At 44.8% G+C, this 13,020-nt stretch overlaps 1 protein-coding gene and 1 pseudogene across 1 annotated transcript; both read left to right on the forward strand.

Moving 5' to 3' along the window:
* Positions 1-556: 556 nt before the first annotated feature.
* LOC109878795 (leukotriene B4 receptor 1-like) lies at positions 557-2,075 on the forward strand (annotated as a pseudogene).
* A 236-nt stretch (positions 2,076-2,311) lies between these two features.
* On the forward strand, positions 2,312-4,169 carry LOC109878797 (leukotriene B4 receptor 1). Its single transcript, XM_031814956.1, has one exon. It carries the CDS (start codon positions 2,437-2,439, stop codon positions 3,493-3,495), a length of 1,059 nt encoding a protein of 352 aa, XP_031670816.1. The 5' UTR covers positions 2,312-2,436; the 3' UTR covers positions 3,496-4,169.
* The last annotated feature ends 8,851 nt before the right edge of the window (positions 4,170-13,020 follow it).

Consider the following 13,020-nt stretch of genomic DNA (forward strand, 5'->3'; position numbering starts at 1 on the left):
ATATGTACATGTAGGTAGGGGTAAAAATGACTAGGCAATCAGGAAAGATAATAAACAGAGTAGCAACAGTGCATGTGAAGAGTGAAAAAGTGTGAAAGTGTGTCTATGTGTGAGTGTGTGGTGTCGATATGCATGTGTGTGTTTTGTGTGAGCGTATGTAGTGTGTGTGTGTGGTGTCAATATGCATGTGTGTGTGTGTGTGTGTGCATGCATGCATGCGTGCAAAAAAAGGGGGGGGTGGAGGGGGGATCAATGTAAAATGCGCTCAACACAATGCACTCACGCACAAAAAATGATGATTGTATAAACTGTAATGGGGAAGGCATATATCATCTACTGTAAAAAATAAATACAATAAAAAATACATCAAATATTTAACAACCTGTTCATTTTTCTTTGTCACATCTAGCTAACCACATTACTGTCACACTCAGACAGAAACCCTTGTTTGTTTTATTACAGAAGTAAAGTGACCGTTACTGCTTTTGAGGCCAAGGGTGATATAAGGAAGTACTCCCCATACAAAATCATTATTTCTTAGGAAACAGCAGTTGACTGCAGTGCAAAATGAAGAGCTCGGGCTCCTCCATCTCAGACGATGATGATGCATTGTTTAATGAAATGTCAACCGTAGGGCGATCAGTAGTCTGTGTGATCCTGGGCCTGTCGTTCCTGGTGGGGGTCCCGGGGAACTTGCTGGTGATCTGGACCATCCTGAGGCACGTCCAGCAGCGCTCCCACACCGTGGTGCTCATCCTCCACCTGGCTGCTGCAGACCTGCTGGTGCTCATCACCCTGCCCCTGTGGATCTACTCCCTGGCCCGCTCCTGGGTGTTTGGGGAGGCATCCTGTAAGGCCATGGTGTACATCATCAACACCTGCATGTACAGCAGCTTCTTCCTCATCACCCTCATGAGCGTCGAGCGCTTCCTTGTCATCCGGTACCCGTTCAAGATGTTGCGTTGGAAGATCAAGGCCATTATGGACTCTGGGTTCTGGCTTTCCTTTTAGGGATCCCATCCATTCTTACCCGCTCCATCGATGAGATCGATGGGACTGAGCAGTGTCTTTTCAGGGAGTACAGCTCAGTGGCCCAAGAGGTGGTGTTCTTATGCCTGGAGACCTTGGTGGGCTTTGTGGTCCCCTTCTCCACTCTTGCTGTCTGTTCCTGTCTAGTAGCAACACACATGAGGACAATGCATTTCGGCAGCAGCAAACAGAAGTCGACAGTTCTGATCAGTAGTGTGTGTGGTGGTAGCCTTCGTTCTCTGCTGGCTTCCTCACCATGTCCTCACCACTGTAGACCTAGTCAGCATCCTGACAGAGGATCCAGATGATGTTGTGCCTGTTTCAGTGGCCCAGACTGCAATAGTGTTTATCTCTGGAGCGCTGGCCTTCATTAGTAGCTCTGTGAACCCTGTGTTCTATTCCTTCGCTGCAAGGAACTTCCAGGGTAGTCTCCAGGAGTCCCGCATGGTCAGGCTGTTCCAGGAACTCTCCTCACACACCTCCTCCAAGCTAAGGGGATCTGGCAACACAATAGGATCTGGCAACACAATAGGATTGGAAAACCCAATCTCCTCAGTAAGGCCAGACTGCAACAATACCACAGACATAACTACCGTGTATGACTAAAGAGATGGTCGCACTGGATAAGAGCATTCTGGATAAGTCGTTCTGGATAAGAGCGCCTGCTAAATGACTAAAATGTCAAATGAAAACTGTGACCTGATCATTGATTCAGATGTCAGCATTGATGAGAAATAAATATGTCTAGAATCTAGAAGTTTGATTAACAGTTGTATTTTCATGATAATGGTACAAAATGTAGATATTGTTGTGGTCCTTGTGAAATACGGTGAGAAAAGCTCACACAAGTAATTCAATTGTGACTATTTCAACACAATAAAGAGATTGCATTTGCTCATAAAGTGGTATAATCTAAATAACATTTATTCATGGTCATGTTACAATTCCTTGAATATTATTTGATTTATTTGATTTAACCTTTATTTTGTCTTGAAATTCATGTTACATAAAATAACACACTGCCTTACTCTATTTGATCACAATAAAGACATATCATCTGATCTCAAGTTCATATGACTTCAATAAAAGTAATTTGTGGTCTATACAATTGTTTGAACTCTTAAAATAGCTCAGAAGATATATTTTTCCAGACAGTGCCACAATAAGGACCCACTGGATGACTCAGTGCTATGTCTCTCACAGAATGATGGCTCTGTGAAAAACCAACCTCTTTCCTGTTCTCCTCAGCAAAGTTAAAGGGAAGTGAAAGCTTGCTGGTGCAGATCTTTTTTTCTGTCTGAGTATGTACACCAGATAGAAGGCACGTAATGCGAGGTGAGGCAAGGCGATCGGCAGCATCAACCAGAACCGTTCGATCATCAGCTGTCTTCAGCTTCAGAGTCCACCATGGCTCCTGATGAGTTTCCTGGCGGGACAGTGGTGGCCTGTGTGATCCTGGGCCTGTCGTTCCTGGTGGGGGTCCCGGGGAACCTGCTGGTGATCTGGACCATCCTGAGGCACGTCCAGCAGCGCTCCCACACCGTGGTGCTCATCCTCCACCTGGCTGCTGCAGACCTGCTGGTGCTCATCACCCTGCCCCTGTGGATCTACTCCCTGGCCCGCTCCTGGGTGTTCGGGGAGGCATCCTGTAAGGCCATGGTGTACGTCATCAACACCTGCATGTACAGCAGCGTCTTCCTCATCACCCTCATGAGCGTTGAGCGCTTTGTAGCTGTGCGACACCCCTTTGCCTCAGCCGGCTGGAGAAGGAAGAAGGCCTTGAATAAAGTTCTTCTTGTTCTGTGGGTTGCTGCGTTCCTATTCAGCACCCCAGTCTTTCCCACCCAGGTGGTGGAGGGGGACCCTGGGGAGGAGCATTGCCTGTACAGGGACTACACCTCAGACGGCCAGGAGGCTGTGTGTGTTCTACTGGAGACGCTGGTGGGCTTTGCTGTCCCCTTTTGCATTCTTGTGGTCTGCTACAGCTGTCTCTACAGCCGCATCGCACAGATTACCTTTAAGTCCAAGCGCAAGTCCATGGGGTTGATTGCAAGCATGGTAGTGGTGTTCGCATTATGCTGGACCCCTCACCACGTCGGCAACGTGCTCTCCCTCGTCATCCTCACCATCAAGGGGTCCCACCGAGAGGCCGCAGCGAGTATAGAGAGCGTCAGAACCACCATGACTTTCATTGCTGGAGCGCTCGTGTTCATCAGTAGTTCGGTCAACCCTTTGCTCTATGTGTTTGTGGCGCGTACGTTCCGGAGTTCCCTGAGGGAGACAGGCATTCAGAAATTGTTCTGGCACATCTCAAGCACAGCTCCCGGAGAGGGGACTAAAGAACTGTTCTTTGTGACCAAGAGACCAAGCATCTCTCAGACACAGAGCCACAGCTCCCAGTGTGTCACAGAGCCTAAGGAACAAATGGATGTACTTGTAAATATATGTGAAAATGTTTCTTCCTGAGATTGAAAATGATGTTTATCACATCTTTGATAAAGATTTTTGTGTGTAAATTACAAAGTTTGATTTGTCACATTGTTTCTATATGTTAATTAACTTAAAATGTAGAATAGCAATTGTTAGTAATGTCTGTGTCAAACATAATGCATATAAAAACATTAAAATAGGTTTTGTATATCATTTTACCTGTAGTGAATTTGAATTAACATTTGAAATACTTTTTAACATATACACATTTTTCTATGTAGGCCCCACTGTGTTAGACACATTTTTCTATGTAGGTCCCACTGTGTTAGACACATTTTTCAATGTAGGTCCCACTGTGTTAGACACATTTTTCTATGTAGGTCCCACTGTGTTAGACACATTTTTCAATGTAGGTCCCACTGTGTTAGACACATTTTTCTATGTAGGCCACACTGTGTTAGACACATTTTTCTATGTAGGCCCCACTGTGTTAGACACATTTTTCAGTTGTGGTATAATGCTCATTTCATGCTCAAATGTTTTTATATTCCATGTGCCACAGAAGAAAGAGCTTCATAGAAAAAAAAAACATAGTGTCACTGTATATGTTTGTCTGAAGCTATATGATATGAGTATAATGACTGAGTGTACTGTATGTATTCAGCTGCTTATCTTGAGGCCTTGCTTCAATACATTTATTTTAGACCCTCCTGATCTGGATAGAATATATTTCACCCACAGCTTTAGCCTTCATGATAATGGCAACCACAGATATCAGCCTCTTCCTGTCATACTGAGCTTTCCAACTGTCTTCATACTGATCATTTCATTGTTATAGTTGAAGTCAATGAACATGTGTATATATTTTATTTAACCTTTATTTGACTAGGTAAGTCAGTTAAGAACAAATTCTTATTTATAATGACGGCCTACCCCGGACGACGCTTGGCCAATTGTGCGCCGCCCTATGGGACTCCCAATCATGGCCGGATGTGATACAGCCTGGATTCAAACCAGGGACTGTAGTGACACCTCTTGCACTGAGATGCAGTGCCTTAGACCGCTGCACCACTCGGGAGTCCTTTATGCATTTATTAAATTAAATAATACTTATTTTTAAAAATATCACTTTAAAAAATGTGTTGAAAGTGTTTCAAAGACCATTTTTAACTGGGATGATTCAAGCCCTGATTGCTGATTGGCTGACAGCCATGGTATATCAGATCGTATACCACATGTATGACAAAACATCTATTTTTACTGCTCTAATTACGTTGGTAACCAGTTTATAATAGCAATACGGCACCTCGGGGGTTTGTGATATATGGCCAATATACCACGGTTTAGGGCTGTGTCCAGGCACTCCACAAAGCGCCGTGCTTAAGAACAGCGCTTAGCCGTGGTATATTCACCATATACCACACCTCCTTGTGCCTTATTGCTTAATTATAAGTGTTACAAAATGTTTTTTCAGTCAGAAAGTATAAATTCTCTAGTTCTGTTGTTCCGGTCTACACGAAACATCTGTTCTGCGACAGCACGAGTCATGCTTTCAACTTCCCTCTCATCTACGGAGATTGCAACATGAAAACCTGCCTTGTGTCCCCTTTGACCATTGACGAAATGAGGAATTGTGTACTACTCTTTGGCACAGTCATATTGGAGAGAAAACTACATTGTTTTTGTTGGGCTAGGGGGTTTCCTATGTCAGCTAAATCCAGTTAAACATTTTATTCAAATAGGATACATTTTATTTTCATCAATACCATACTATTGATTGTAAATGATGATCCATCAGTCCTTATAGTCCAATAGGTGGCAGTGTACCTATTTTCCAATGACTGTGGAATTCTGACACATTCACAAGTCATTGTCCTCTCTCTCCATTTAATAGCACAGTTTCTACATAACTTTTAAATCAACTGGAAATGAACCCGCCTAAAAGATGTACGCTAAGGTGTAATTTCACTATATATTAGGTAAAATGTGATTAGCTTTATATCTGTGTTGACCGTCAAGAGACTCCACAGTGTCTCCGCATGTATTCTTCTGAAGGAGTGAGTCACGCAGCGTTTGGCTGGGAGTCAGACGGGACTCTGTCTCATCCTGCTCAAGTAAGCTTGGCTCTATTCAGTGTGTCACGCTGTCACTCAGACACACGCACACACACACGCACACACACGGAATGGAAGAATTACTGCAGGAGACTACACCAGGGCTGAGCAGGGCAGCTTGTGTCAACACAACCCAATTACAGGACAACACTGCCTAAATTGTTTTTCGCCTGCTCCTGTAGTATGTACAATATTAATGTAAGGGGTGCGGTGATCTCCTTTACCCTCTGTATATTTGTGAAAAATTATACTGTGACACTGTCTCCAGTAATCACAGCTGTGGGTGTGGTGGTGCTGGCTGCTGCCCCAGCAGGTGCTCCTGTCTTGTCTGAACCTAAGCCTAACCAATCAATGTGAATGTTTCAGTCAGCCTGGTCAGTCTATGTGAGGATGAGCCTGTGGCTCCTGTGGAGTTCACAGTTTCACTTCTGGTCTTCATCACTGCTCTGGGGCCTGGGGCTGCTGACTAAAATCCACTGGTGTCACACTGACAGAGGCCGAAACAGCCTGAGGCTTACCTACATCATATGACTGTCAACTAACCAATGCCCTTGGCTCATGTCTTGCTTCACTGATGTTTCTTGCATAGAGTGTAATAGGCTACACTCAACTGCACACTGAAAATGAGGTGTAAACAGGTTTGACACTGATTATCATCTCCTCTTTGACTTTCTGTGAGTCACATTTATCGGTGTGACAATGTAATTATGGACAATTACAGTGGGTAAATGGTGTGACGTGAGTTATATGTGCAGAGCATATCAGCAAGAGGACTCTGCCAAGCTCTGAACGTGTGGTGCAAAATGAGAAAACAACCGTCAGTGTGTGAGAAAAAGTTAGCAGGGTGTCAAACACATGTAAACCATAAGTCACAGCTTGCCAGAGTAGGATTGTCTCTCTAGTCTTGAGAGAAAGGACAAGTTCATTCAGAATTGAAGTTTCTCACCATTAACACTCACTGAAGGAAACACAAAACATAGAGACCGACTACCTTTTGGCAATTCCCGTTATGTGTAGTGGGAAATACATGCCAGTCCCATCATGCATCACAGTCGCATCATACATCACAGTACCATCATACATGCCAGTCCCATCATACATCCCAGTCCCATCATACATCACAGTCCCATCATACATCACAGTACCATCATACATCACAGTACCATCATACACGACAGTCCCATCATACATCACAGTCCCATCATACATCACAGTCCCATCATACATGACAGTCCCATCATACATCACAGTCACATCATACATCACAGTCCCATCATACATCACAGTACCATCATACATCCCAGTCCCATCATCCACCACTGGTATGTTGTATGCATAGGCCTTAGGAAAAATAATGCATGCAACACCCTCATACGGGATTTTGTATGTATAGGCCTTAGGAAATATAATGCATTTTATGAGACATCATACATCACAGTCCCATCATACATGACGGTCCCATCATACATGACGGTCCCATCATACACGACAGTCCCATCATACATCACAGTCCCATCATACATGACAGTCCCATCATACACGACAGTGCCATCATACATGACGGTCCCATCATACACGACAGTCCCATCATACACGACAGTCCCATCATACATCACAGTCCCATTATACATGCCAGTCCCATCATACATCACAGTCACATCATACATCACAGTCCCATCATACATTACAGTCACTGTAATATAGGAAACCACCAACCACATAAATGTCTTAAACACACTTTCTCTGACACAGCAGGGCCTAAAAGCTTTCATCTGAGTTTCATACACTCAGTGCGAGGGAGGCTGAGAGAGAGACAGAGAGAGAGAGAGAGAGAGAGAGAGAGAGAGAGGGAGAAAGAGAGCGAGAGAGAGAGACCGAGAGAGAGAGACCTTCACCAGAAGAATTTCAATGTGAATGGATCCACCACTCCTGAGGCTTGGGGAAACAATCGGGTGAAAAGAGGTGATGAGACAAAAGTCCTTTCCTTTGTATTGTGTACAGCCCATAGTTACCTAAAGTACAGAAGGAATAGGCCTAGAGAGCAACAAAACACACCATCCTGGGAACCAGGCCATGGATTAACAATTCACAGGGCTCCCAAGAGGCAGCAGACGTGTGCCATGTGCCTGGACAAGTACCTGTAGGAATGTACAGGAGTTTTTTTTCTTGTAGCCTAGCTATGAGGTATGTATAGGCCTTAGGAAAAATATTGCATGCAACACATCATACTGTATGTTGCAGTGGTGTAAAGTACTTAAGTAAAAATACTTGAAAGTACTACTTAAGTCGTTTTTGGGGGTAACTGTACATTACTTTACTATTTCTGACAACTTTTAATTTTACTTCACTACATTCCTAAAGAAAATAATGTTATTTTTGCTCCCTACATTTTCTATGAAACGCAAAAGTACTCGTTACATTTTGAATGCTTAGCAGGATGGGAAAATTGTCAAATTCATACACTTAATTCATGCACTTATCAAGAGAACATCCACAGTTATTGCCTCTGATCTGGTGGACTCACTAAACACAAATGCTTTGTTTGTAAATGATGTCTGAGTGTTGGAGTGTGTCCCTGGCTATCCATCAATAAAAAAACAAGTAAATGGTGCCATCTGGTTTGCTTAATATAAGGATTTAAAAATATATATTTATAACTTTACTTTTACTTTCAATAATTAAGTATATTTTAGCAATTACATTTACTTTTGATACTTAGTATATTTAAAACCAAATACTTTTAGACTTTTACTCAAGTAGTATTTTACTGGGTCACTTTCTCTTTTACTTGAGTAATTTTCTATTAAGGTATGTTACTTTTACTAAAGTATGACAATTGGGTACTTTTTCCACCACTGGTATGTTGTATGTATAAGCCTTAGGAAATATAATGCATGCAACACCTCATACGGTATGTTGTATGTATAGGCCTTAGGAAAAATAATGCATTTTATGAGACATTTTCCCAAGACTTACTGTTGAGTTATTTTATGTCCTTCCACACAGGTGTGCTGTCACTCACAACCAGTTTCTCTGAACAGATCCGACCACCAAGCCATAAGACTGTTGAACAGTTAATCAAATGGCTACCCTGACTATTTGCATTGACGCCCTTTTTATTTGCACGGACTCTGCTGCACTGGACTCTACCCATACACTCACTGGACTCTACCCACACACTCACTGGACTCTACCCACACACTCACTGGACTCTACCCACACACTCGCTGGACTCTACCCACACACTCACTGGACTCTACCCACACACTCGCTGGACTCTACCCACACACTCACTGGACTCTACCCACACACTCGCTGGACTCTACCCACACACTCACTGGACTCTACCCACACACTCGCTGGACTCTACCCACACACTCACTGGACTCTACCCACACACTCGCTGGACTCTACCCACACACTCACTGGACTCTACCCACACACTCACTGGACTCTACCCACACACTCGCTGGACTCTACCCACACACTCACTGGACTCTACCCACACACTCACTGGACTCTACCCACACACTCGCTGGACTCTACCCACACACTCACTGGACTCTACCCACACACTCACTGGACTCTACCCACACACTCACTGGACTCTACCCACACACTCACTGGACTCTACCCACACACTCACTGGACTCTACCCACACACTCACTGGACTCTACCCACACACTCACTGGACTCTACCCACACACTCACTGGACTCTACCCACACACTCACTGGACTCTACCCCCACACTTACATATACTACACTGACACACCAACACACATAGACTACATACGACGACATGCACTCACACACACACGCACACACACACACACACACACACACACACACACACACACACACACACACACACACACACACACACACACACACACACACACACACACACACACACACACACACCACACACACACACACACACACACACACACATAAACACACATTCACACAAGCTGCTGTTACTCTGTTTATTATCTATCCTGATTACCTAGTCACTTTTACCCCTACCTACATGTACAGTTGAAGTCGGAAGTTTACATATACTTAGGTTGGAATCATTAAAACTCGTTTTTCAACCACTCCACAAAATTCTTGTTAACAAACTAAAGTTTTGGCAAGTCGGTTAGAACATCTACTAAGTATTTTTCCCAACAATTGTTTACAGACCGATTATTTAACTTAGAATTCACTGTATCACAATTCCAGTGGGTCAGAAGTTTACATCAAATCAAATCAAATTTTATTTGTCACATACACATGGTTAGCAGATGTTAATGCGAGTGTAGCGAAATGCTTGTGCTTCTAGTTCCGACAATGCAGTAATAACGAACAAGTAATCTAACTAACAATTCCAAAAAACTACTGTCTTATACACAGTGTAAGGGGATAAAGAATATGTACATAAGGATATATGAATGAGTGATGGTACAGAGCAGCATAGGCAAGATACAGTAGATGATATCGAGTACAGTATAACATATGAGATGAGTATGTAAACAAAGTGGCATAGTTAAAGTGGCTAGCGATACATGTATTACATAAGGATGCAGTCGATGATATAGAGTACAGTATATACGTATGCATATGAGATGAATAATGTAGGGTAAGTAACATTATATAAGGTAGCATTGTTTACAGTGGCTAGTGATATATTTACATAATTTCCCATCAATTCCCATTATTAAAGTGGCTGGAGTTGAGTCAGTGTCATTGACAGTGTGTTGGCAGCAGCCACTCAATGTTAGTGGTGGCTGTTTAACAGTCTGATGGCCTTGAGATAGAAGCTGTTTTTCAGTCTCTCGGCCCCAGCTTTGATGCACCTGTACTGACCTCGCCTTCTGCATGACAGCGGGGTGAACAGACAGTGGCTCGGGTGGTTGATGTCCTTGATGATCTTTATGGCCTTCCTGTAGCATCGGGTGGTGTAGGTGTCCTGGAGGGCAGGTAGTTTGCCCCCGGTGATGCGTTGTGCAGACCTCACTACCCTCTGGAGAGCCTTACGGTTGAGGGCGGTGCAGTTGCCATACCAGGCGGTGATACAGCCCGCCAGGATGCTCTCGATTGTGCATCTGTAGAAGTTTGTGAGTGCTTTTGGTGACAAGCCAAATTTCTTCAGCCTCCTGAGGTTGAAGAGGCGCTGCTGCGCCTACTTCACGATGCTGTCTGTGTGAGTGGACCAATTCAGTTTGTCTGTGATGTGTATGCCGAGGAACTTAAAACTTGCTACCCTCTCCACTACTGTTCCATCGATGTGGATAGGGGGGTGTTCCCTCTGCTGTTTCCTGAAGTCCACAATCATCTCCTTAGTTTTGTTGACGTTGAGTGTGAGGTTATTTTCCTGACACCACACTCCGAGGACCCTCACCTCCTCCCTGTAGGCCTTCTCGTCGTTGTTGGTAATCAAGCCTACCACTGTTGTGTCGTCCGCAAACTTGATGATTGAGTTGGAGGCGTGCATGGCCATGCAGTCGTGGGTGAACAGGGAGTACAGGAGAGGGCTCAGAACGCACCCTTGTGGGGCCCCAGTGTTGAGGATCAGCGGGGAGGAGATGTTGTTGCCTACCCTCACCACCTGGGGGCGGCCCGTCAGGAAGTCCAGTACCCAGTTGCACAGGGCGGGGTCGAGACCCAGGGTCTCGAGCTTGATGACGAGCTTGGAGGGTACTATGGTGCTGAATGCCGAGCTGTAGTCGATGAACAGCATTCTCACATAGGTATTCCTCTTGTCCAGATGGGTTAGGGCAGTGTGCAGTGTGGTTGAGATTGCATCGTCTATTTGGGCGGTAAGCAAATGATAGGTGGTGATATGGTCCTTGACTAGTCTCTCAAAGCACTTCATGATGACGGATGTGAGTGCTACGGGGCGGTAGTCGTTTAGCTCAGTTACCTAGCTTTCTTGGGAACAGGAACAATGGTGGCCCTCTTGAAGCATGTGGGAACAGCAGACTGGTATAGGGATTGATTGAATATGTCCGTAAACACACCGGCCAGCTGGTCTGCGCATGCTCTGAGGGCGCGGCTGGGGATGCCGTCTGGGCCTGCAGCCTTGCGAGGGTTAACACGTTTAAATGTCTTACTCACCTCGGCTGCAGTGAAGGAGAGACCGCATGTTTTCGTTGCAGGCCGTGTCAGTGGCACTGTATTGTCCTCAAAGCGGGCAAAAAAGTTATTTAGTCTGCCTGGGAGCAAGACATCCTGGTCTGTGACTGGGCTGGATTTCTTCCTGTAGTCCGTGATTGACTGTAGACCCTGCCACATGCCTCTTGTGTCTGAGCCGTTGAATTGAGATTCTACTTTGTCTCTGTACTGGCGCTTAGCTTGTTTGATAGCCTTGCGGAGGGAATAGCTGCACTGTTTGTATTCGGTCATGTTACCAGACACCTTGCCTTGATTAAAAGCAGTGGTTCGCGCTTTCAGTTTCACACGAATGCTGCCATCAATCCACGGTTTCTGGTTAGGGAATGTTTTAATCGTTGCTATGGGAACGACATCTTCAACGCACGCTCTAATGAACTCGCACACCGAATCAGCGTATTCGTCAATGTTGTTATCTGACGCAATACGAAACATCTCCCAGTCCACGTGATGGAAGCAGTCTTGGAGTGTGGAGTCAGCTTGGTCGGACCAGCGTTGGACAGACCTCAGCGTGGGAGCCTCTTGTTTTAGTTTCTGTCTATAGGCAGGGATCAACAAAATGGAGTCGTGGTCAGCTTTTCCGAAAGGGGGGCGGGGCAGGGCCTTATATGCGTCGCGGAAGTTAGAGTAACAATGATCCAAGGTCTTTCCACCCCTGGTTGCGCAATTGATATGCTGATAAAATGTAGGGAGTCTTGTTTTCAGATTAGCCTTGTTAAAATCCCCAGCTACAATGAATGCAGCCTCCGGATAAATCGTTTCCAGTTTGCAGAGAGTTAAATAAAGTTCGTTCAGAGCCATCGATGTGTCTGCTTGGGGGGGATATATACGGCTGTGATTATAATCGAAGAGAATTCTCTTGGTAGATAATGCGGTCCTCATTTGATTTTGAGGAATTCTAAATCAGGTGAACAGAAGGATTTGAGTTCCTGTATGTTTCTTTCATCACACCATGTCACGTTGGCCATAAGGCATACGCCCCCGCCCATCTTCTTACCAGAAAGATGTTTGTTTCTGTCGGCGCGATGCGTGGAGAAACCCGTTGGCTGCACCGCTTCGGATAGCGTCTCTCCGGTGAGCCATGTTTCTGTGAAGCAAAGAAAGTTACAGTCTCTGATGTCCCTCTGGAATGCTACCCTTGCTCGGATTTCATCAACCTTGTTGTCAAGAGACTGGACATTGGCAAGAAGAATGCTAGGGAGTGGTGCACGGTGTGCCCGTCTCCGGAGTCTGACCAGAAGACCGCCTCGTTTCCCTCTCTTTCGGAGTCGTTTTTTATTTTTATTTTTTA

The sequence above is a fragment of the Oncorhynchus kisutch genome, linkage group LG3 (assembly GCF_002021735.2).
Source record: "Oncorhynchus kisutch isolate 150728-3 linkage group LG3, Okis_V2, whole genome shotgun sequence".
Lineage (NCBI taxonomy): Eukaryota > Metazoa > Chordata > Actinopteri > Salmoniformes > Salmonidae > Oncorhynchus > Oncorhynchus kisutch.